This window comes from Urocampus carinirostris, chromosome 5, assembly GCF_059441175.1.
Source record: "Urocampus carinirostris isolate Australia breed hairy pipefish chromosome 5, RoL_Ucar_1.0, whole genome shotgun sequence".
Classification (NCBI taxonomy): Eukaryota; Metazoa; Chordata; class Actinopteri; order Syngnathiformes; family Syngnathidae; genus Urocampus; species Urocampus carinirostris.
This window is the reverse complement of record NC_142353.1, coordinates 26108831-26135634: the sequence shown is the minus strand read 5'-3', so window position 1 is coordinate 26135634 and position 26804 is coordinate 26108831. Positions and strand designations below refer to the sequence as shown.

General features: G+C 39.9%; 2 protein-coding genes across 2 annotated transcripts; both read left to right on the top strand.

Moving 5' to 3' along the window:
* Positions 1 to 415: 415 nt before the first annotated feature.
* creb3l3l (cAMP responsive element binding protein 3-like 3 like) lies at positions 416 to 13861 on the top strand. Its single transcript, XM_088336321.1, has 10 exons — positions 416 to 573; positions 1376 to 1521; positions 3621 to 3981; positions 5845 to 5960; positions 6070 to 6162; positions 8749 to 8855; positions 9146 to 9214; positions 9288 to 9372; positions 9448 to 9541; positions 11698 to 13861. The coding sequence occupies exons 2-10, from the start codon at positions 1378 to 1380 to the stop codon at positions 12108 to 12110; spliced, it is 1482 nt and encodes a 493-aa protein (XP_088192447.1). The 5' UTR covers positions 416 to 573; positions 1376 to 1377; the 3' UTR covers positions 12111 to 13861.
* A 3720-nt stretch (positions 13862 to 17581) lies between these two features.
* On the top strand, positions 17582 to 19135 carry gadd45ga (growth arrest and DNA-damage-inducible, gamma a). The gene is made up of 4 exons (XM_088336320.1): positions 17582 to 17756; positions 17844 to 17945; positions 18043 to 18253; positions 18393 to 19135. Exons 1-4 carry the CDS (start codon positions 17704 to 17706, stop codon positions 18504 to 18506), a joined length of 480 nt encoding a protein of 159 aa, XP_088192446.1. The 5' UTR covers positions 17582 to 17703; the 3' UTR covers positions 18507 to 19135.
* Positions 19136 to 26804: the final 7669 nt, after the last annotated feature.

Below are 26804 nucleotides of genomic sequence, written 5' to 3'. Positions count from 1 at the left end.
GTTTAATAGGTGACAGAAAATGAATTATTTGTTCCCCACCAATGCACAGACCAAACCAGCGCCCTTGCCAAAGAGAGGGAGTGTTGATCTAAATGCATTTAGATTAGTGTAGTCATATTATTTAAGGAAAAAAACATCTTTATTTTAGAATGTTTTAAAATACTCACAGCAAGTTTTTTTTTTTATAATTACACACCCCTAAAACGATTCTTGATATTTAAGTCGTCCTATAATTGTAGTACAACATCAGTACCTTAATATTCAATTAATGTTGAGTTAATGAAATTAATTTATGATTTTTTTTCTCCCCTGTTTAATAAATTCCAAGTGAAAAGCCTGTGATTCACGCAAGGCGTTCTTACCCAAAATGCTTTGCGAAAGCTCGGAGTTAGAAGGAACTTCCGCATCCACACGATGACGCAATTTTTGTCTCGTTGGAAGGTGCTGCTGCGCCTTGTACGGAAACAGGAAACGCTGTTGACTGTCAGGGACGGTTGCTCTCAAGCTGAAGAGTAAATACACAAAAGACTGCGAAACCCAGATAGTTGTTCGAGTAGGATTTTGCCTTCTGTGGTAAGATATGTTATATCTGTCACATAAAATTGCCTTTAACAGTTTATTGCGTTTGTGTGTACAACATTAAATGGTCAATATTGTTCCATGCTAGTTAAGCTAATGCTAATTATCCCCAACAGCTCAAAGGTACATTATATCAAAATAAGTTCATTTGTTCTTCGGATATTTCCCTTCTGTAATGCTACCTATCAAACAGGCACAAAATCACTTGGATCTGATTTACTCATGTATCCATCACATGGACGTCTGAGATTTTTTTTGGTTTGAACAAATTTATTGACACTAATAACAGAAAACAATCTTGACAATCTCAACAGCAATCAAGCACATTCACAATATTATTTTTTTGGTTTGAACAAATTTATTGACACTAATAACAGAAAACAATATATTTCAATATGACGTTTAATGAGCAAAATACAAGAGTGGATTTGTTATGCTTGCGCTGTAGACACTTCGCCTTTTTAGTACAATCCCTCAATTACAACGTGACGCCAATGTTGAAGGATCTCTGACGTTATGTTACAACTTCATTGCATGCTTGGACGAACGTCGCGTATGTGTTTATATTGCAAGTGCATCACGTGAATAACGAGTGAGGGGCGGGGCACACAAGATTCAGAGTGATGCAACCCGAAGGCAACATTTGGAAACTTGTACTTCTACGGTTTCGTTAAAACTCAATCTACGACATTCTTTTATCAAAGTCCCATCTCTGGGACAAGTCTTTCTGGTTGTCTTTTGTGTAGTTTACTTTTTTTGATTAACTTTTGATGACCCTGGGAATTTGTCCCATCACAGATGTCAGTCACAGAGCAGCAACCAACCATGGATGAAGAGGATCTTCTCGGGCTGCAGTTTGATGACGGTTTGAATGGATCTTCCGAAGATCAGCTCTTTGCTTATGTCAGTACGCTCATGGACTCGTGGCATTCCGAACAAGATGTAAGTTTTTTTTCCTCCCAAATCACCCTTTACTGCTCGAACAGCAAAAGGAAAACATCAAACCAGAATGTTACATTTCATACAGAAAAAATGTCACATATAAAGTCATTCAACTACAATGTTTTTATGCTTGAAATGTATTGTATCTACTTTGTTGCCATTAGCCACCTGATTATACATTTTGTAATAACTGCAGAGCACAAAATATCCACTTCTACATCAAAGTTTGCATTAAATTGTTAATTTGGCCCTCATAAATTGTTTTCAAACCAGCAAAAGAAATAGTTCAGGATAGTGAAGGTGAGCTAAACACACACCTGCTTCCACCCACTCATCAGCCCAATCCCATCATGTTTTATAATTTTGAAGGAACAGTTGGAAAAACATCTTCACCCATTAAAAAAATATATTGATTTCAATAAAAGGCAAGATTGCATGAACTATCATATAAACGTTCATTTTTTTCAACATCGTCGGTAGATACATTTGCATTTATTTACATATCATGAGCCTCACTTAGAGGGAGCTGACATGATAGTTTACCATCGTACTGCTATGTCTACGCCAAACAACCAAGAACCCTGCCAAAGGCTGGCCAAAAAAATTGAGGAAAACTAGTGTCGTTTGGTCACTTTGAGTCTTCTTAGTTTGTATTTTTCCTTGTGCATTTTAGCACTCATTTTCAGTTGCAATAGACATCTAGTTGTCAAATACACACTTTCTCTTTAAGGCAGCCAGTGTCTTGCAAGTGTTGCTGAAGGCGGTGTTAATCTATGCATCACTGTCAGCATCTAAATCCTGTTATGAGATGACTGTATAAATAATTATACTACACATTTCGTAAATATAAGCATGCATGAATAACATTTAAGAATCTGTCATAGACCGTTTGAGATTTTTGTGCTCCTCCTAACAAGTTAAATAGTTTTGTTTGGGAGATTGGAATAAATAACGAGTTGGTTAAGAAAAATATATATCACAAATTTTTATAAATTTGCTTTAATGAATTAAAATAAATATAAAAATGCTGATGCATGGAGGGAAAACTACATAACGTAACAACATAATTATTAGCCAATAAAGTTGAGAAGCATAGACAATCAAAATAGTGTGGCTCACATCCTAAACCAGGGGTCGGCAACCCAAAATAATTTTAGAGCCGCATTGGACTAAAAAAAAACAAAAAATAATAAATACTTGTCTGGAGCTGCAAAAAAATAAAAGCCTTTTATACGCCTCAAAATGAATGCAACATCTGCTACATATATCTATATGAGCCATATTAGCTTGCTATCAAAATGACAATGTACTGACAGAAATCACTTAATAAAAGCAGCTACTTTGTTACTGAAAAAGTGCCTATGAAAGTATTGTGTTCTTACCTGTTTGTTGTAACTTCTGTGTGGAAATCTGGGGTGTAGCAAGATATTGCAATACATTATGGCACTGCCCCTTACACTTGGCCTCGGCTACACGGGAGAGAAGGGGTAAGCAAGCAGGGGAGATATTGTGGAAGTAGTTGACATGTAATATTTATTCTACACATTATTGCAGCATTGGAAAATGTTAAGAGTGTTTGTTTCATGATTGTCCTCCTGCAAAAAACATATTAAAAGAAAAAAGATATTTTCCAATTCGTAAAAAAATTGGAAATGTGCCAGGGAGCCATTCGACAGTGCTAAAGAACCGCATTCGGGTCCTGAGCCGTGGCTTGCTGACCCTCGTCCGAAGCCTTGCCCCTGGCTAACGGCGAGCTTTCCGATGCTGTACGCACTTTTGGATTTGGAGACACATTATCATCAAAATCTTTGAAAATCACTATATAATATAATGAGGAACATAAATGCTTTCTAACATCTAGTGTCAGCTGACTCAATATTATAGCATGGTCCCAAATTACCAATTATTTGGTTTACAATTTGCTATCAGGCCGACTGTGACGTCATCTTTTGCAGTTGTGTCTGATAACTATTGTGTATACCGACAGTTGAATTTTTCCATCACTTTGTGTACAAGAGAGTGGGGGCAGTATCATTTTGTGTAAAAAATATGAGTTATTTACATGACACATCTCAGTTTACAATTTTGATATTTGGCAGTCTTTTCCTGCGGAGGTGCTGAGCTTGTTGCAGGAAGAGGACAACATAGAGCCCCTCTGTCCTTCCCACTCGCCTTTGGGCAGCGACAGTGGCATCTCTGACTCTAGCAGCAGCGGCGGACGTGGCAGGAATGTATCCCCGAGCCCCGAGGGCGGCGACGTCGATGTTTTGCTCAGTCCTGGCCACTCCAAGTCCAGCCCAGTGTGGTCTGAATCTTCCATGGTTGCGGAGGAGACCCCCGAGGCCTTGCGAGTCCAGGCGGACCACAGCTATTCTTTGGTCAGGAGCGGATGTGAAGACCTGGATACCCTGCAGAGCGTGTGGGCAGAGAAGCCGGACAAAGATGTCTTCATTGATCTGGGTAGCTGTCAACATTTCTTACAATCCAGACAAATGCAAACTGTTCATTGAGTACCGGACTGTATTTATTTTCGGATTGCTTTATTATTTATATTCCTCAAAATCAGGGATACTCCGAAGTGAAAATCTGGGGCCGAAATGGAAAACCAAAAATGTGAAACACTTGACCAAAAATACAAAATCAATCGCAAACAATCAATTTATGAACATTTATTTTGCGCTGACTTGTTAAAAATGGCACAATATAAAAGGATCGATAACTGACTGGTATATTACTATATGCCAATATGAAGTCCTTCTATTGTTAAATCAGAATAAAACAAAAAGGCATTTACGTGTTTAAAGTAATCCTGTTGGACAACAAAATGATCCAGAATAAGTTGAACTATTGAGAGATCTAAAATGCAAACAAGTTCATTTTTCTTTAATTAAAGTAGTTGGATATGATGAAAAAGTAAATAGCTTGTAACTGCTGCACTAAGCAGTTTATTTTCCCTTTTTTTATGTACATTATTTTCCACACTTTAAGGGACACTGGATTATAAGGCACCACCCCCATTTATCCCCAAAATAGTCTTTTGGCATATATTTTTTCATACATAAGGAGCATTGGACTATAAGGCGCATGGCATTGAAACTACAGTAAATTGTATTTTTTGTGGTAAACATCAGAGCAAGGATTGATCAGTTTCAACTCTGTCACTGACCAAAATCGCCAAACACTGTATGCAACGGGAGTCGAACCCGAATCGCAGCAGTTTGATCGCCGAATCTTAACCACTTGACTGCTATTGTTACAGAGGACATTTAAAACAGTATTAGATTTTATCACATCACACTATTTTTTACTCACCCTGCCAGAAACAAATGTTAGAGAATGGAGAAAACAGAAAGTAGTAAAGAAAGATATAAATAAATAGAATATGGTAGCATATCATACAATGTACTGTATTAAAGCAAGCATAAAAATTCAAAATCTATTTTAATCTTAATCACCAAATTTAGCGGTGTATATAAGGGGCACCGGGTTTTAAGGCACACATTCAAATATCTGGCAAATTTGGGGTTTTTATGTGTGCCCTATAGTCCAGAAAATTATTTTTGGAAGAGAGCGGCAGCTGATGATTATAATGTCGCGGAAGTAGGTGCAAAGTAATGCAACAATAGATTCACACTTGTTTAGTTGCTATTTTTAGTATTTGTAATAATGAGAGTAAGAAATTAAACTTGCATAGTTGGGCGTCAACTTGGAGGACGAACTAAATGTGAAACTAAGTACATGTTTTACAAAGTAAAAGTGCTCACGTTGTAAGTCAGTGTAAGACATGCTAATGAGTTGAAATGATTAATAGAAAAGCACCCAAAGTTATTTCGGGGAATGGCTTGAATGTTTCCTCCTTTTTTTCCATTTCAAGTGCATTTTTAAAAACTTTTTAATGTGATGTTTGTTGTAACATGCCTGAAAATGAAAAATAAATGTGAAAATATCCGAAAAAGTTAGCTCTGTATTGTTAGCATGTAAACGTTAGCCAAAACCCTGCTAGCAGCTAACAAAAATGTGAGAGCAGAGAGAAGCAAACTTTAGAGAACATGTTTTGTTCATATAAGCTTGGCAAAGCTCTTTGATTGATAGTGCTCCCTTTCATCTAATTTCGCATTTACAAAAATGAAATATTAGCAGTCCTGTCGTGCACACACTTCACCTGGTTGAAAGTAAGCTTTGCGAGGATTGACTCACATTTGACGTGATCATGACATCCTCATTTCTACACTAATGACTTTCATATTTTTCTTTTGAAAATACAGAAGATTTGGTGCATCCTTACTCAAAATGTAAATGACCCAATTCAATGAAATGACACAGATAATCTGGTGAGTGAGGAAATGGAGGATGACTTTGCCTGCGACTACACCAGTGAGTTGCCGTGCACTCTGGCTATCGAGGAATCAAACTCAGCACAACAGGACAACACAGAAGAGGTGCGTCCTCCATGCCCAAATAATGCAGAGCATTCCCAAAATGAAAGACAAGGTTTGACACATTTTTAGGGGGTTTGTATTTTATTTATTTTTTAAATTATTTTCGCAGTTCCAGTTCAAAGAGATTGTACTGTCTGAGGAAGAGAAGCGACTTTTGGCAAAAGAGGGAGCAACAATTCCCACATATATGCCTCTCACCAAGGTAACCTCTCAAATCACTCACACAAGTGTGTAAGTGCTATCACACATTTCATGGACATGCGAGTCACTCATGTTCGGTAGACAAACCACTACTCTGTATGAAAGGCATCAAGTTTTATTGGTTTGAAAAACACTTAATTCTTGGACAGTTGCCAGACTTTATTTGTTTTTTTGCTGAAAGAGCACAATAATACATTACTCAAGTGTCTCTCATATTTGTATCTCTACCCCCAAAATATGATTGATTTGGATAAGGATTTGCCATTGCATTTCTTCTTCCCTTGTTATTAACTGTAGCTGTGTTTAGTTAGTACGGCATTGTCCTATGAAGTGTCGTCGCGGCAAATAAGACAGGTGCATGCTACGCCTAAATATGAAATGTGTTTTTGTGCAAGGATTAAGCATCGATTATGGACATTCATTATGGGCCATGAAAAAAGAAGGAAGTGTTTCTCAGTGGTACATTGTAATGGGAAGAACTTCCTGCAACTGAAAATATGAGTTGTAATTTGTCCCTACCGACCGCCAGAATCAGTGCTAGTAGCACTGACAGTTTCCTTTGCGCATGCGCAGTTCGAGAAATGCATATCAAATTTAGTCACTACATCATTCCTGTGTCATCAGAAATGGCTATATATAAATTCCAGTATCATCACAGGTACGCCACCTTTTCATCTTCTCACTTGGCAGGTGCATACTGCTATATTCCGCTTGAAGGAATTTACATTTTTGCTATCCCGACTGCTGTTAGCCTTGTGACTGTTTTTGTCGTAGCTGCGTGTTTTTCCGCCCTCCTAAAAGGCTGCGTTTTTTTTTTTTTACCTGTCGCTGTTGTGGATTGCCTTCTGGCTTGCCTTCGCCTCCATTTGGGTTGGCGGTTGTGTCCTTCCATTCGTTTTTTTGCTGCGTGTCACGGTTGTTTTGTATAACTTCGGGAGTTAAGGGGTCTAATTTTGTCTGGCCCCACGTCGTCACTATGGCTAATGCCGGGGTTGTTTCCGGTTATTCCCTGGTTTGCTTCCTTGCAGGCCGGATTGTTCAGCTCGTTTCCCGTTAGCATCGGGCTACTGCATCTAATCCGGACCTGCCCCGTGTTGTTGCTCTGACCAAGTCTTACTCTGTTTCTGATTGTTACATCAGTTTTGCATGCTTGCATGCCTGGTGATTTTGTTCAGTTAGCTTCCCGTTAGCTTCGGGGCTACCGCATCTAATCTTGGCTGGCCTAGCATTGTGGCTACGGCCGGTTCCGACCCTGTTTCTGATTTTTCCCGGGGTTTGCCTGCTTGCAGGCTGGTGTGTTTTGTTCGGATAGTTTCCCGTTAATCTCCAGGTCTCCCTGGGTGGTGGCGCCTTCATCCGGATGTGGTGAGTCTGGTCCGTAGGCGCTTAGGCCTTTTTGGCTCCAGGCCGATGACCCACAGTCCTCAGTGGTCCTTGCTCCTCATGGTGGGCGGTCCTTTAGGCCTCAATGCGTTGGCGCACCCCCAGTTAGTGGGTGTCTTTTTTGCCTTCCCGCTGCTGCCTCTCCTTTGTTCGGTGCCCTGGGCGTTCTTCAGGTGGGCTGCACGCTTGTTGCCTCCTTTTGGCCGGCCTGGCCGTGGTTCCCCCTTCTGCGCTGGCTGTGTTTAGGTGTTCCATGGCCTGTCCCTGACAGACAAGCTCTGTTATCCCGATGGGAGGGGGCAGGTTTGGCGTCCCAACCCACGCTGGCTCCGCTCGTGTGTCTGGCCTCTGAGAGGCCTGGTTCAGCGCTGTGTGGCTAATTTTGATATTTATGAAATATCTTATCTTCATAAGAAAATTTAATGTTTTCGCCAACACAAAATTTTACGTGGCCAAAAAATACATTACACAAATACCTTGTTTAGCAAACAGAAATTAGGATTTACATGTATTTGATTTTTTTGTATTTTTTTGCAGCCCTTTAGACTCTTTGTGATTAAGGGCTATACAAATAAACATGACTTGACTTGACTTTGTCTGTTGATCAACCAAGTGAATTCATTCAATAACGCCTGGTCCAAAACCTTTGGACAATTTAGATTCAGAATGAAAACAAAACTGTCCTTAAGATTAAATAGTGTCATAAAATCTGCCGCTAACCAATTTAAGATTATATCAATATTGTCTGCTGACAAATGATCTAAAAGTGTTAAATGACTAAGATGTTGAGACTTTGACTGAAATTCAACAAGAAAAAAAATATGCCTACTTAAAAATTGAGACCAAATTGCTGACGTTTAGTTGATTAAACCGTTACCTTATAAAAACAGGATGAGGTTGATAAGAGAACAAATAAGAGAAAATATATAACAATTGTGACAGAAGTTGGACTAAAACTTTTCAGGCTGAGTCATTTAACATTTTGACAAAGAATAGAAATATCATGAAGGATTATTATAAGAAATATTTAAGACTTAAATAATCGTATGAGGCAACCGAATTTATTCACCATTAACATACTAAACCGTTGTTGAAAGACTGTAAACTAGGACTGGCGGGGCCATGGTTTATGAGCAATTGTAAGTAACTTAACTTCATGAATTGTGTGTTCTGACTATTGATTTTGCTGCGGTTTTGCCCCCAGGCTGAGGAAAGGACCCTTAAAAAGGTTCGAAGGAAGATCCGCAACAAGCAGTCAGCTCAAGAGAGTCGCAAGAAAAAAAAAGTGTACGTGGACGGCTTGGAAAGCCGGTGAGATAAAATTCTTTCTGTGTTCATACTTCGCAATGAGAAGAAAGTGTCTGAAAGTACCCCCAGACCCCCCACCATCTCTTGTTAATAATTCTACTGCCGGCTGGCCCTTTTGTTACCATTCAAATGTTAAAGCTCCACATTCTAGAATCCCTGGCATCGTTCATGCATTAATATGCAAATCACGTCCCACTAATTAAAAACTATCAGGAGCTTTTTAAGGGGGTCTGTGCTAATTAGCGACTTGATCATTATTAAGTGAAAGAAACCGATCCGTCTGCTCCCCTCAGGGTTGCTGTCTGCACCGCTCACAATGTGGAGCTCCAAAAGAAAGTCCATATGCTCCAGAAACAAAACATGTAAGAACATTTGACTGGGGTTTTCCATGAATTTTGATAGAATAACAAGAATATTTTGCTGTCCATGTCAAAGGTCTCTAATTGAACAGCTAAAGAAGCTGCAGGCTGTGGTAAAGATGTCTACCTTGAAAGCCAGCACAACCAGTACCTGTGTCATGGTGAGTACAAGTCTTTATTTTGCTAAAAATTTCAACTTTACTTGTTTTTAATGCAGCATGCTTTCCACTCTGCAGGTTTTTTTGCTCTCCTTTTGTCTTATCGTCTTCCCGACGGTAAACCCGTTCCGCAGCCACACGGAGCAGAAGGAACTCTACCTTCCGTCTTCCAGTAAGCATTCTCCAATTTTACACGCCTTGTTTTTCACATAAATTAAGCACAGGAGAATAAACAAAACACATACGAGGGAAATTAAAGATACAATATGTCTTTCAAACAAAAATCTTGCCAGACTTACGAGAGAAAATCGGAGTTACGAGAGTTGCCTAACGCTACCACTAAAGACCACTCGGAACCGCCTGCAACAGCTCCCCTCAGTTAGCACATGCGTTTCCTGCCATACAGACCTGATCCCACGCGCTTGGTGTTGTGTTTTATTATTACATTGCATTTCTCTGGCTCGCGAGCTGGGTCTTAGGGACTAGGCCTTTGAAACAATTCACTTAGACAGAAAAGCAGATAGGCACGAATAAAGGCTATCTGAACTCAGTCTGGCATTGTTAACACATAATTAATAGAGAAAATATTTGAATTTTTAAGCACACCTTAAACCACGCACCCCACCTTTAAGGCTGATGAGTAACCAAAGTATTGAACTAATCAAGAGTCTTATTGATAACTAAGGGTAAAACCAGGTAAAGAACAAAGTCTTAACCTTTCAGTCATGCAAATTTCCATTTAAAATATAAAGCTTTTGATTACATCACAAGAAAATGTTGAGAATTGTTGAACTACACACATTCTCAGTTTGTCCAGATCAGGGGTCCAAAACTCACTTAACTGGGGGGGCGCCAGAACTACAAGCTGCGTGATGTTGGACCAAGTCAGATTTTCCACAAGAAATGTTTTGATTTCATTGCACAAAATAAGATCTTAAAGGATCCAGTCTTCCAAGGGGGGTGCAACAGAAATAATCAAGAAGCACTGGTTTCAAGCTCCTGATCAAAGTCTAAATGAAAAAACGATTGAAGAATGGGTAAAGATTGTCCCATCCTGAATTGCTTTAAAAATGTATACAATAAATTAATCAGTAGCTCAGGAGGTAGAGCGCTTCTCTTGGGATCAAGGGATCCCAGTTCGAATCCCGGCTCCTCCGTGTTACATGTCGAAGTGTCCTAGGGTAAGACACTGAACCCCTACTACCCCCAATAAGCAGGTTAGCGCCTTACATGGCTGCAAGGCCGCTATTAGGAAATGTGGAGCACATTGTAAAGCGCTTTGAGAAGTCATTGACTTGAAAAGCGCTATATAAAATGCAGATCATTTCATTTCATTTTAAAGGGAAATGGTTACCACCCAAAAAAGAAAGTAGAGTAAATTGACAACTTTCAAAACACAAAAATTTGGTAGTCTACTGTCACAATCTGTTAATTTTTTTGCCTTTCTTGTTGAAGTGAGCACCAATGTTTGCAGTCTATTTGTCATACCATAAAATTCAGACTATAAGCCGCACCTGATTATAGGCCGCACCCAGTACATTTTAAAAGGAAAAACCAATTTGCACATACATAAGCCGCACCTCACTATAAGACGCATGTGCCCAACCTGAAACATGAGATATTTACAAAAAAAAAACACTGTACACAGAAAGAGTTTTAATGATATAAGGTACCTTAACCTTTTAACGAATCGGGCCGTCTGACTTTTGATAAACAAATTCGTGTCCGTACGATGTCACCAGCCACTGAAATTGGTCATACCACATGTCATTGGAAAGCTTAAACTATTTGGATGCAAGATATGATGAGCATTTCAAAATATCCTCATCAGAAAAACATCATGATAAGTGTGAAACATGATACCTGAAAACTATAAAGCCGGAATAACCAGTGCGTCCCCTGGGCCGTCTTCAACTTCTTTGAATATTTGCAATAATAGCTTTGTACATCAAGGACAATCTTTAGAATACAACTAAGTAAAATATTCTCTCCAAAACACACGATCATGCCAACAGATAAATAGGAATCCACCTTAAACAGTTATGCTACGTTTGACATGGCTTCTTGTAATCCATTCGTTTCGCTATGTTATTTCCGTTTACAAATAAACAGACTCGTGAAATTACTCCCAATATGGTAGTTAGCGCTCCCCTTTTGATATGCACCGTTTCCATTATTAGAGGTTTATCCATGCTAGTTTTATTCGTCCGCAAAGTTACAGCAAACTTGTGTCTTCCCCCACACATATATTCCGTGTCTTACTCTTACCTTTACTGCTATACAGGAAATTTAACCGACCTGATGTTGTTTTTGTCTTTTTACGCTCAGTCATTTCCCGAACATTGCGGTCAGTGCCATCTGAAAGCACCGACATGGCCGCATCCCTGGAACAGGAAGAGTACGAGGCGGACTTACATCTGCTGCCCCAAGCTGAGCTGGAGAACGTTGACGCTATCTTCGCGAGCGGTAAGAAGAACCATACCCCCGACTACCAGCACGTGGACCAGCCCGACTCAGAGATGGCCATCAATGGCAACTCCTCGGCGGACTTCCCGGCAAGCCCGCAGGTGGCAGAAATGGCGCCAGGGGTGGGCAGTCTGCCCGGGGCCTTACAAGAAGGCTCATTGGATTCTGTCATGGTGAGCGCAGTGGCATATGAGGTCACAAAGTCAAAGGGGAACTGGATAGACCGGAACCCCCCACCTGTTATATTACAGCAGCACCATTCAGATGAGATGTAGTGCCGTGACATAATGCAGTACGTCCAAAGAGTATTTATTTTTTGTATAGTTTGTCCACATTTAGCGAATCCTTAACAAGAACACTTAAACTACATTTTTTTTTCCTAAGCACAGAAAAAAACCTACCTGTGTCTAGGTTTCTTCTCTTGATTAAAATAACTTGTTTAGTGGGAATATTTCTTCTTATGAATGTTTTTAGGACCGGAAAAAACGTTCCGTAAATATGAACTTTTAAAAGGGACAGAAAACATGCCTCCAAAATACAGAAGAAATTGAGTTTTTAAAATAAAAAATTCAAGTGAATTCATAAGGCGTGTACATAATTGCGTGGGGGGTAAAAATGGTGCCCTTTATGTGTTTCCAATCAAGAAGAAATTAAATAAATGTAAACTAATAGCTGGACTTTTTTTACTGTAAAAATAAACACAATAATATACTAAATGAAACATATCCCATGCTCTGATTTCAACACCAAGTCAGCCAGCAACCCAATACAATGGTGGCGACGCCATGGCACTTGAAAGCAACACTCACTGCTCGGCAGGGTAATAATCGTATTTTAAAACATTTTTTTTACCCGTTTTTTTTTAACAGTTATAAATGACAACAGTTTACTCTGTCACTTTAAAATTAGAATTATACAGTCTTCTGGTATGCAGAACTACAATTGTCTTGTCATTGTAAAAAAAAAACTTCGCTACATCGTTAACAATCAGATTACAGTATAAGGCTGGTAACAGATCTAAAGCACCTTTCAATTAGAGTAAATTTGGACCCCAAAAAATATAATGCTCTTATACTGGGTATAGTGTGTAGATTTTACGGGGAAAATAATGATTTACATTTTTGGATGAAATGATTAGAAAATGTATAAAAGATTAAACACAGTGACAAGTATTTAGAATATAAGAAGCCATTTAAATTATTTTTGATTTATCATGCCAAATGTATTTTGACACAGCCAAACTGACTCAGTGTGCATATTTGCATTGGCAACTAAATTATTTAACTTACCACGACTTCCTAAAATGATAAAAATCTAAGACTCGCCAAGTGGTTTGACCATACTCTTCTGTTGTACTACTGTTACTTTTTTTGCACTTTTCTAATAATTTCATAAAAGGGTAAAAATATTGTGCCCATACATGAATCAAATCAAAGCATGTTGGTCAAAAGTCCTTAAGCTTTAAGCATTGGGGAAATTAGTTCTGTTAGAGACAAACTAGCTTTCATCTTTCATCGCTTGATAGAATAGGCTGCTGATTAACGTGATTTGGATCATTTGCACCATGAAAAGCCATTGCAGGACATTTGGCCGTGTACATAGACAACTTTTAAGTGTTTCCCTTGCAACAAGGGTTTCGATTCTTTTGTGTAGCCAGTGATGACCGCCAAATTCCGTACGATACTCATTGTCAAGAAATATAAAACATTTTTTTATATGATACTTGTCCTAATTGCATTTGAGTGTTTGCAAGTTATAATCATGTTGATAAAAAATGTTCAGTAACCTAAACTCGAAAATGTTATGAGCTGATTAGTCGGTGAGGCATTTTTTTTTTAGTGCATTTCCATGTAACTAATGGTGAATATAAAGGAAGCATGGGTAATTTGAACAACAAATGTGATTTTAAATGTGTGGGTGGAGGCACTGATTCAAGAAGAATACTGTAAATAAGTAGAAATGATTGTATCTTTCGCTGTACATTAGAACGCATTACGTATATGGTAATAAATCTTTTATGTACCAATACGGGCGTCATTGCTTTTTTAATGTTCACGATTTTGTAACATGATCTTTATCACAAATTACATGAGATGCTGTAATTGCAAGCCTTGAAATTTTCTGAGAAGACTTGGGGGGGAGGGATTCCTTTGCATCCGCCCCGCATCACATGAGAAGTTTCAACGATTGAGCATTTACTGAATTTGTGAAGAAATTGAAAAGCACTTAACTTGTCCACCTTTGCTTTGTCCAGTGTTTTTGCGGGTGCTTGAAATCTTTAAACGCTTGAATTTTAATGTTGCGTTTATGCCTGAAATTGTTGCCATGTTTCTTAACAAGTATGCTTAAAAATGATGCCGGCACTGCTTTCTGGCGGCTTTGCTTTGTCATGTCATTTCTTCCCTTGTGATTCATCTGCAGCATTTTGTTTTACAGCATTGTCCTATAAAGCGTCATAGCTCCCTACGGGTTGCGTCTGAGAGGATAGGTGCATGTTACACCCAAACAGGGCACTCTGAAATGTTTATTTGTCCAAGGATTATGTTATAATTATGGGCTATGCGATAAAATAGGGTAGCGTTTCCAAGTGGTAAAGTGTAATGGGAAGAACTTCCTGCAACTGAAAATGTAAGTTACATATTTATGTCATTTTCACCCAACATCTACACTAGGAGAGATTGTTCCTAAAAACAAATATTTGTGATTTATTCAAGATCATAAGAAAATCACGTTTTAATAAATGCACATTCCAGTTTAAAAACTGCATGTTAATCGCAGATATTTTGTCTCTGCAAAATACATGAATCACATTGGATTTGTTTTTACTTTTAATGGTACTGGAGAAGGGCAGCACGGCAGCGCATTGGTTAGCGCGTGTGCGGCACAGTTCTAAGGTCTTGGGAACCTCCTGTGTGGGTTCAAATCCAGCTACCGGACTTCCTGTGCGGAGTTTGTATGTTCTCCCCGTGCTTGCGTGGGTTTCCTCCGGGCACTCCGGTTTCCTCCCACATTCCAAAGACATGCATTTCAGGTGGATTGGCCGGTCCAAATTGTACCTAGGTGTGAATGTGCGAGCGAGTCGTCTGTCCCTGTGTGCCCTGCGATTGGCTGGCAACCAGTTCAGGGTGTCCCCTGCCCACTGCCCGATGATTGCTGGGATGGGCTTGCCTAGTATTCACTGCAATAGTGTTTCTGTAGTGCACCGGTTAGCACATTTGCCTAACTCGCGAAAGGTCCCGGGTTTGAGACCAGGTGGAAACTTTTGTTTGCCTGTAGAGGAATGGGTGCCACCAGGCTGCACTTGCCCAAGACACACAACAGGAAATAGTGCCCCTATGATCCTAGTGGTTAAGGGATCCGACCAAACATTCACAGCTTTATTTTTTTTATATTATAAAATGAATGAGGTTTGTTTTGTACCACTAAGAGGAACCAAATATTACCCACTGTCCCTTTAAAAAGTGTTTGAATTTGGCCATTGAAAGGGTGTACGAAGCCTGTTTTTCACATGCACGCATTTTGCTGCTGCACTTTCCCGTGCTCGACAAACAATTTGTAACGTATTAGACGTGACATCAGACCCTCTTTGATGGGGGAAGCAGAGGCATGTGACTCATCTACAGTCATCAAGATGACTCACCATTACTAAGCAACAAGCCCGGACAAATTTCTGTGCAGGGAGTTTCACAGGTGACCGGCAGGTGGCGATGTGAGTCTCTAAAGTGCGCACAAAATATCAAGTCTGTACATGTCCTAACAAATGTTTGGTAAGAAAGATGTATTAAAGTTTTATCTATTTACGTTCATTATTTATTTTTATGCAAAAGGACGGGCCAAGGTTATTGATACTCGGGATAAAACGTTTGTTCATATTTTTTCGTTTTGTATAACTACATGATTTATTTTATAATGATGTTTTATAATCTTTTATCTCGGCTGCATGTTAATCATGCTGTCCTTCACAGTTCTAATAAAAAAAAAGCCCCCAGTGAATAAACATACGTGGCCACCGACCACTAATCAAGTTAATTAGCAATCTTACAGCAACGGCGCGTGGGTGTTTCTGCCCCAAAGCGTCTCTTCTCTACACATTAATGTTGTGTATGTAGTCGGGTTGCAGTCGGATTCAGAGACAGGCACGGACGGTACAGTCATAGAGTGTTTACTCAACTTCTTCTTCGGTAGTTCTCTAGCACAAGTACAAGGCTGCGCATAAGTATACAGTGACACCGCAGGAAGGGGAGTGTATTACACGACACCACAATTAAGTGTTGTTTTACCTTTTTTAAAAACGCATTTTCATCTAACGTTGCATCACTATAAACATAATAAGAACAAAACGGTCAAACAGCAATGCAAAGTTAAACATTTTCCAAGGAACGGAAAGTGAAAATTTAGGTACAAAAAATTGAAACTAAAGAAAGAATGCTATTTGTGCCAAGTTTAATTTAACGCAATGGGGAGATCCGTAAACATATTATATATCACTTGCACCTTGGGGATGCTCTTTATATGTAACTATTCAACCCCTGAAATTAAATCTGTGCACTGCCCCGAGATGGCTGGGATGGGCACCTGCCCCCCCGCGACCCTAATGAGGATAAGCGGTACGGCTAATGAGATGAGATGAGATGAAGTTTTGAAAAGCGAGTTAAGATTTTTTTATATATGTTGTTGCAACATCCATTGTAGTCTGGTCATCCTAGAAGGGGGGTTACCTCCTGTGCGGTCCCTTCTCAATGTTTCTTCATTTTCCTCATGTTGGAGATTTTGAGTTTTTCCTTGCCCTCATGTGGGTGTTAGATTAGGGGATGGTGTAATACGAGGCTGTAGTTTGCAATAATCTTTGGTCTGTGCAGCCCTATGAGACTCTTTGTGATTAAGGGCTGTACAGATAAACATGACTTGACAAAACATTTTACTGTACATAACATAGGATTATTTGCTATTTCATCGTTCCAAATGCAACATGATCCCTGGATAAAGTGGTATAAAGAGTGGAGAATGTAGGAGTGATTCATTGGCGTAGTTTTACCTTGTGCCAGGTAATAAATAGGCAATGGGCCAGTGTCGCACACGTGATTCTACAATTATTTTCCATGCCAGCCGCCTTATTTACTGGACGACTGTTGGTTTCCACCGAGTTTTTATAAAACGTGCTATTAATAGTTGATTCCTCAAGTTGGGTAAGTCCTGCACAAGGTTGCAAAACGTCACTCACATTCGATCATATCACGGGTGTCGGGGTAAAAAGTCACGAGAACTTTTGCAAAAAAAATCTTGGAGATGAGCAAAAAGAAACTGTATAACAAAATACTTGACTTTGAAGCTTTTGTGGCGTGCAGTTGTTGCGTAAGAGAGCGGCAAAACACAAGCAAGATGCAACCAAATCGTCAACATGTTTTGCAATACTCAAGAGTGCTCGCTTTCGAACAACACGACACTTTTGATCGATTTTAGTGGGCTGTCGGGCGAATTCAGTTCAAAACCTCATCGTGTTTTTGTACACCGTGGTTCTGTTGACAAAGGCAAAAGGAGGTGGAGTGATTTCTTGAAAGTTCGTAATCCTTCCCCGCGTGGGCTTGTCAACAAACCTTGAGCAGTAAATGCCAGTGGAGGAGGGCGGGGGGGGCGACTGGGGAATTTTGCTTAGCTTCTGGTCCCCACCAATCAGGGCGAAGTGTGAGCGGAAAGGCCCGCCTCTTGCCGAGAAACCACGCCGGGTTTGCTATAAATACTCCAAGCGCTCGCTCGGAGCTCAGAATAAAGCCGGGAAAGTAAACCAGCGAAACGGATTTGGAATACTCAAACTCCACTTGCTTTTTTTCCTCGTCCTTTTGCGATCACGATCACGCGTGGATTATAACTATGACTCTTGAGGAGATCCGCGGACAAGAAAACACAATGGAACACAACGAGAGGTGAGTCTCGGGAGCTCTCTGCACGGATGGTGGATATGTGGAAGAGCACCGCATCTAATGTGTGTTTCTTGTGTTTTGTGGCAAAAGGGTGCAAAGTGCAGGCATTGCACTGGAGGAGCTGCTGATTGCAGCGAAGAAGCAAGACTACCTGACTGTCGGCGTGTACGAATCGGCCAAAGTCATGAATGTGTGAGTATTTGAATCCTTGACATCGCAATCATTTAGAAACACGAAATTCCCCCTCGTGCAGTTCCCTAACCGAGCGCTTGCTTTTCTGCTCTAATAGCGACCCGGACAGCGTTGCTTTTTGCGTGCTCGCCACCGACCAAGAGCACGCATGTGACATCGCGCTGCAAATCCACTTCACGCTCATTCAAGCGTTCTGCTTCGACAACGACATCAACGTGGTGCGCGTCACCGACATTGAGCGCCTCGCCGACCTGGTGGGCGCCGACGAGGGCGGTGAATCCAAGGACGCCCACTGCATCCTTGTCACGGTAAGAGCTCTTGAGTCAAATAAAGAATCTGATAACTCGTGTAAAGAAGTGACACTCCAATTCGTGACGTCACTCACTAAACCATGCTATTTTAAAGATGCATTGGTGTTAACGTGATTTCCCATTTTTTTCATTCTAGAGCCCCAGTGCAAATCCATGGAAGGACCCAGCTCTGGACAAACTGAGTCTGTTTTGCGAGCAGAGCCGTGGCATGTGTGACTGGGTTCCCACCATCACCTTCCCGGAACGCTGAGTCAATAAATCTCACCCCTGATCCCTTGAAGATGCATCAACGATAATGATGATGATAAAGGAAGAAAGTCAAGGCTTCCCTTGAGGGCATCCTGGGCCTTTGTGCCTTTGGATTAGCGTGGCCAGGACGGACACTCGCCTTCTCGACACCTTTCGGATCCAAATTCCCCCCTGGTCCCCTTCCACTTGCTCGGGGGGGAATGCAGCCTTCCAGTCGGTGTGTTTTGGGCCACGATGTTGTGGATTGGACCCTAAGGGGAGAGGGACTCAGAAAAGGGGGGGCGGTGGCTCATCGGCGTGACACCAAGACAGAGACTCGGGGGAGGCGTTACGAGAGGGATGACTGCCCCCACTCGATGATAAGCGAGAACGTCGGCGGCGCGTGGGAAGGCTGACGCGAGAGAGTGCGGAGGCTGGACCAGCGCTCATCAGATGGGAGTGATGCTGATCTGGAAAAAAGACATGGATAAAGAAAAAAACTGGACTTTTTCTTAAATAGGCGCCAAGCTTGGTAGCAATATACATTTTTCATGAACTTTGATGAGCTGTTACTTTCTTGGAGATTGCAGATGCAATGCAATGTGGCACTTTTTGTTCATGGTTTGTGAATAAATATTTCAAATGAAACGACTCCTTGATTCAGCCTTTTGCTTCAGTAGCCATCTAAATGCCATTCACAATACAATACACAAGCTTAATCATGTCTGTAGGTATTAGTCATGCAGGGTGACTAACAGGTGTGATGCCTTACTTGAGAAAAGAAACTCCAATCCACACTAAACTATTCATGAGAGCAATGCAGACGATATGCAAAAAATCTAAGTAACACCATAGTCATGGGGAGGCTGCAAAAAATTATTTAAGGAAAACACTCTTACACTTTCAAAATGATATAACAAGCAATTATACAAACTGAGCCGAGGACATTATTCAGACAGCATTCAAAATCTGAAATGTGGAAAGTTCACAGAAGCTAACAGTCAACCAATTCGAAAATAATAATAGCCTCAATGACAGGTTAATTGATGTGGTGAATAAAGATGACTATTTCAGTCAAACCAGTTTAAGATAAGGTTATAAATAGTCTATGTGAAAACGTTCAAGTAAATATTAAATTTATTGGAGCAGAGAAAACTTATTGAGGAAATATAGCATATTCTGAAGCAAAATTGCTGACACTATGCGAATGTGTTTCAATAATGAAGGAAATTAGTCATTCTGCGAACAGACTAATTGAGGTAAGGGATTTCCTACGGTGTCAGATTATTCAAGGAAGTAAGTCATATGAGGGTATTCCAAGAATGAGTTTGCATACGTCGGTAAACGTTTGCAAATAATTAATGTCAACACAATGATAGTAATTCCTGCAAATAAATGAAATGAAATACACTGATAGGTGTCTCTGGGAGCTGAAAACATACATATCTTTGTTTTTAATTAAACAAAATCAGATCCAAGTATGTTATCAATTAGAACAGGGGCAGACTTTTTAACAAATAATGTGTATGACTATTTTTAGAGTTTACCTGTCAAATACTAAAACCTTAAATCCATTAACTTTTACATTTACTAACAAGACAAAATAGAAAAAGATTGGAAAATCTACACAAGGCAGAGGGAGTTGATTGCCCAACATGAGGGACGAAAACAACAATACACCGGTGGAGACAATACACATTAATGAGACAATGAAAGACCATGGGAAATTGCACAAAACCAAGATGAGGGACTAACGGGGGATATGTTTATTATTTGGTTGAATTTGATAGCAGGTTAAATTAAGCTCAGCTAAGTTACTATGGTGATCCATTCTCTACAATAGTCATCTCCAGAACTCGCTAACAACCAGGCTAAGATTATCCCAAGAGATACATCTTCTTCCCCCCCAAGATTTTTTCTTTTTTTTTTCTAGCATTTTTCCTCTTTTTCCTATTTTTCCCTGCTTTTTCTCACTTGTTGTTAAGTAGGTAAAGGCAGTTAAGTGCCAAATTCTGCAAACACATAGGCTAACATACCCCCTGGGACATACTGATGACAGGCAAAAAGTGCAAGATGAGTAAAATGAATGATAACAGTCCTTCTTTTATTGTGTTTCTTTTCCTGGCTTTTTCGGCTTCAACTAGCACCTTTCTGTCCTCCATCGTATCTGACTCATATCCTTTGTGCTTTTCTGCGTTAATTTTACAGCTACAGTAAAGAGCGGTATGGGCAAAACCAACTTAACATTTGGGAGGGGGGGATTCCCCCAAATGGTAAAACTCATTTCCGCTGCTACAATGTTAGGGTTGCACTGAATGTGGCCAGATAACTGACCAGAGAGTGTATGCACAAGTAAGGTTAGATAATGCAAGTGACAGTTACATGTTAAAATGATTTTTGTCCTCCAGTTAGCCTAAAAACGACTTTGAAATTCTTCCCGATTAGTCACTCCGGCATTGTGTGTACCCATGATGGTATGTAAAGTTCATCTCAAGTGGAGCATCTATTTTTGCTTAGGTGAATATTTAATAAAATATAGCTGACTGTAGCACGTGTGCGGCACAGTTCTGAGGTCATGAGATTAAACCTCCTGTGTGGAGTTTGCATGTTCTCCCCGTGCTTGCGTGGGTTTCCTCCGGGCACTACGGTTTCCTCCCACATTCCAAAAACATGCATGTTAGGTTGATTGGCCCGTCCAAATTGTCCCTAGGTGTGAATGAGCGAGTGAGTTGTCTGTCTCTTGTGCCCTGCGACTGGCTGGCAACCAGCTCGGGGTGTCCCCTGCCCACTGCCCGAAGATAGCTGGGATGGGCTCCAGCACCCCCGCGACCCTACTGAGGATAAGCGGTGCGGATAATGGATGGATGGATGGATAGCTGACTTTTTTTTTTGCAAGTGATGTCTGTACCATCCAGTGCAGCTCTAGTAAACAGGCTACCTTTGTTAATAGGAACCTGTTTTGGACGTGGCATGGCTCAAATCTCAGAATGTCCTTTATGTTTTTCAAGTAACAGTGTTAAAAAATCAGGATGTTGTCACAGCTTCTTTTCTCCTCTGCCCATAAAAAAGAAAGGACAAAAAATAGCAAGTCATACAGAAGGTTTAATTCAAATTGTTGACACTTTAAACAATTCTTTTATTTCTCTCTCTGAGGTAGTTTGGAGCAATTTGCAGCATTAATTGTTTTTCCTTCCATCACAGTAAATGAACGTTTTGTTGATTTTACTGTTGTAGTTGTAAAGAGGAAGGTTAAGGATAAAATGAAAAGAAATAAGCAGAATACAACATTGACTGCTTTTGCTACCTAAGCAGAGCTAAACACATCCTGGAGGACTTTACACCCCAGCAACTGCTTTACCATTGGTTACCATTGGGACGACAGTTCAGATCTCACAATGAACGAACCAACAGACTGAAGGATTGCTTCTTCTCCAGCGCTAACACACTAAACTACAGTTTTGGTATACAATTTTAAGTACAATATCAAGGTTGTTATGTACAGTTTTTATTTCAGTTATGAGTATTTAAATTGGAGGTGACTACTTAATACATTTCTGCTTAGTATATTTTATATTTGTATATTTGGCCAACTGGAGTGAAACTCTAATTTCATTGCAGCAACACAATGACAATAAAGGTGATTCTGATTTTGAGCTCCAGACTGAGGGATTGCTTCTTCTCCAGTGCTAACACACTAAACTGCAGTTTTGGAATACAATTTTAAGTGCAATATCAAGGTTGTTGTGTACAGTTTTTATTTCACTTGTGAATATTTTATATTGGAGGTGACTACTTAATAAATTTCTGCTTAGTATATTTTATATTTGTATATTTGACCAACTGGAGTGAAATTCTAATTTCATTGCCACATCACAATGACAATAAAGGTGATTCTGATTTTGAGCTCCTGGGAGGTAAAATTATTCCAAGCAATTTCTAAATAAAATCCAAATTTAGTTACAGCTACTTAGAACCAGATTTGTCCAACTGGAGTTTATCTACTGACATTAACAGAATTTGCAATAAAAATATGTATTTGTTGTTGCCTAACAAAAAAACACACTTATTTTTAACCTAACACAAACACCCAGAGGCTTCTGCAATCACGTACTCGCGTATAAATAAGCCTGAAGTTGAGTTAAGGGCAGAATATGGGTCAGATGAGTTGATTGCAGTTAGGTGAGGAAAAGTGTGTGTGTGCACATGCTGCGGTCGAGCCTGACCGTAAAAAGCTAACCAGATCAAAGAGAAAAACACGCTACACAGGAACTTAATACTCTTCTCAGCAGCGCTCACTCTCCAGCCAAACACTTGCAAAGTGCTGCATGCACATGCGCACAACACCTGAAAACGCAGATGCGAGTTACAACTAGCAAACCACACACTTTCCTTTCACCAGGATGAGGTCAGAATCAAAGAAAAAAGATGAAAAAAATAATTCAAAGAACAAAGGGGCTTTACTACGGGGGGATGTTGACAAAAAGTGTGTAGCATTACAGTCAGGGGCTTTCCGTGGGCTATCAGCAGGTTTTGAAGAAAACTCATGCAGATTCCTGTAAGTAAATACAAAATGTTGCATTGATCCATCTGACAAGCACAAATGTATCCACAGACTGATAAGTATCACAGAATAGACAAAGGACTGCTGTTTTCAACCGATATAAGTAAAAAAATAAGCAACTACAGATACCACTGGGAATTTTATTTTCTTACCAAAACTACAGTTGTATGCGTTCGACTTAAAAAAAACTTTCAATGAAAAAAAAAAATCTATTGTTTTTTTCTTCACATTTCAACCACAAACATCTTGACAAAGGACTAGTCAAGTCACAGGGAGTCTCAAAGGGCTGCACAGACCACAGACTATAGCAAACTTCAGACGCTGCCCTACTTACGAACTAGATAGGTTCCGGACAATCGTAAGAAAGTGGAATTTGTCCGTAAGTTGTTTCAGTGCTATATTTTGTATGTTTAAGGTTTATATAAGTATGTTTAAGACTTTTATAAGTTACCTGTATCGTTTTGTACTAAAAAACATTTCATTAAATAATATGGGCTATAAAGATAGCGTTACGTTTAACTTACTTTTGGAAGATGGGCTTAAAGAGGTCCTCCTCCGAGAGTGGACGAAAAAAAATCCATCCAACCATTTTCTCAACCGCATCGAGCTTTCTTATTCCACTTTCATTTTAAAAGAAACGGCTCGCCCCTTTACACTTACACCAACCATATTGAATGGATGCAGGAAATATTAAACAATAAAAATGTCAAAGTTCTTTGTGCGCTGGAGATTCAGTACAGCGTGTTTACACACGAACTAGGAAGAGGAGGCTGATTTCTTTGTCGAGGTGGATGCTGGGTGACCTCTTACAGTGCCACCTGGTGGAAAGAAGAACTACACTACTGTCCTCTTCTCAGAAAAAGGTGCACACAATACAAAATCTAACTTACAGCAATGTCAGGATATTTTTTGACTTACCGAAAAAAAATGTTCGTATCTGCTGTTTTTCGTAAGTCGAATGGTCGTAAGTAAGGGAGCGTCTGTACAGACTATTATTACAACATCCCCTGACCTAAAACCTACACGAGGGCAAGGAAAAACTCAAAAACCTTAACATGAGGAAAATGAAGAAACCTTGAGAAGGGACTGCACATGAGGTAATCTCCCTTCCTGGATGACCAGGCTGCAACGGATGTTGCAATAACAAACATTAAAATAAAAAATCAAATATAGAACAATTAAAGTATAATAAGACTAGTACTTTAGTCCACCACTGCTTTATCTTGAAGGGAGATGACGGGCTATGAAAAAAAAAAAAAAAATTTGCCTTGACAAAGTGTTTTTGCGTGTATAAACCCCTCAAACAACCACTTTAGATTCCTGTTTGGTAAAAGTATCCAGTTTGAAACAAGACCATGTTGTTTTTTTTAATATTCTGGAAACAGATTGTGTTTCAGACTTCCATATAGAGCACACGATAAAATCATATGCCTTTTAATGTCAAAAGGTTGGCATGTATGCGTTTGAATCAGAAGGAAACAAAGTGCTTGCAAAAGTGCATCAGAAACTAGATTTAGTTCACAGATAAATGAATTAGCAACAATTACTATTGTTTAAAACTAATCATCGGTCATCATGTATTTGCAAGTCCATCAAACATTCTTGTGCTAGAATCTGAAGTCCCAGAGAAAATACGTGCACATGGCAATATTGGAAAGTTTTGAGAATTTGTAGAAAGTCAAGTTATAAAAATGTTAAGAATTAATAAGGTCAAGGGCAGCACGGCGGCGTAGTGGTTAGCACGTGTGCGGCACAGTTCTGCGATCGAACCTCCTGTGTGGAGTTTGCATGTTCTCCCCATGCTTATGTAGGTTTCCTCCGGGCACTCCGGTTTCCTCCCACATTCCAAAAACATGGATGTCAGGTTAATCTGCCGGTCCAAATTGTCCCTAGGTGTGAATGAGCGAGCAAATTGTCTGTCCTTGTGTGCCCTGCGACTGGCTGGCAACTAGTTCAGGGTGTCCCCTGCCCACTGCCTAAAGGATACTGAAGGATAACATGTTTTTCTTGTTTTATTATCTTAAGAGTTATTTTTTGAAATGAGAAAAGTACTGAATGATCTGATACAGCAGATACCAGATCATAATTATTTCTGTCACATTTAGCCACATGTACTGTAGCTTTTGTTGTGATATTTGTCATTTTGTTACTTTCTTTATGTCCTGTCTTACTGCTTGGTTCTTTAGCTTACACGTGTACTGATCAACCGGGTCATTTGTGTCCTCCAATCAGCTTCTTTCAATCATCTCATGTTTGGTCTAGGATGTTCCTTGTGAACTTAGTTGGGTTTTACTTAGTTTTTTCCAGTCTGATTTTTGTGGCTGTCACAGTATTAATCACAGAGCTGTGTTTTCTTTTATGGCACTTTTTTGTGTTTTGGTTTCTTTACGAAACATTTGACTTTGTTTATCAAGTGTTCCTTGTAGCGCAGATAGTTTTTGTATATATATGTTTGAATTTTCCTTCTTCAACTGAAAATCAAACATAAACCAAAAACCAACTGATAAACACTCCAGAGGAGAGTCATATTTTCAAAAGTTCCCCCAAACTTATTCATGGCCATCACGGTTAAATAAAAACTCAATTTTGATGTGTTAAGGTATTAATGGCAGTTAGTAAACCAAAACGGTGGTTGTCATCTTCACAAATAACGACTAACTGCTGATAGCCATGACATGATTACTACTTCCTGCGGAGGATGAGGAGAGCCCACCTGCCCCCACCCTCCCTCATCACATTCTACAGGGGCACCATAGAAAGTATCCTGACCAGCTGTATCTCTGTGTGGTGTGGAGGCTGCAGCGCTACCGACTGGGGTAGTGTGAGGAGGGTAACGAGGACAGCAGAGAAAATAATCGGGACTACACTTCCCTCCATTCAGGACATTGGCCAGAAGCGCTGCCTATCCCATGCTAAAAACATTATCGGGGACCCCTCTCACCCCCATCATGGACTGTTCACTCTGCTAGCCTCTGGGAAGAGGTACTGCAGTGTGCGGTGCAGGACCACCAGGTTCCGCAGTAGTCTAGTCCCCCTGGCCATTAGACTGTTAAATGGTCTATCTAACATATAGTTAACCTAAATCTTAACGGCTGCTAATCTGCCTTTTTGCACTACTGGCAGTTCTTTATAGCTTGCCACTCCTTGCACATTTGCTCTCTGCACTATTGTACTTACAGCGTTACTGTTACAGTGTTAATGTTACTGTTTACCTGACTTGTTAACCTGAATGCCCATTTTGCACATCTGGTTAGCTACTCCTCTTGCACTATCGGCACTATGGTATGGTAAAATACTATACGTAGCCATAATACAATACAACTTTTACTTATATCTGTACATTCGAGGAAACTGTGCGGGTCAGATGTATCGACATTTCGTTCTGTATACACGTGTACTAGAATGACAATAAAGTAGATCTGAATCTGAATCTGAATCTGATTAGACAGACACAAAAAGGCAGTGTTTTTCTTGAACTGCAGCTCTCCTTATTTGACTTCTGTCGGGACAACTCAAGCATAATGCAAGACAAGCAAAAAGCTCCTCAGGTTTTGTCCAGCCTTTTTCTTTTGGCAAAACGCGCAGAGAAGGAAAAACAAATGTATTTTCTTTTTTATTTCTTATTTTCAATCATGTCACAACAAACATCACATAAAGGAACAATCAAATATCCTGAAAAGAAAAAAGTTATGACAGGTTCACGGCAAAAGCTTAAGAGACCCATCCCCAAAATAACTTCTGACAGTTTTCTATCAATCA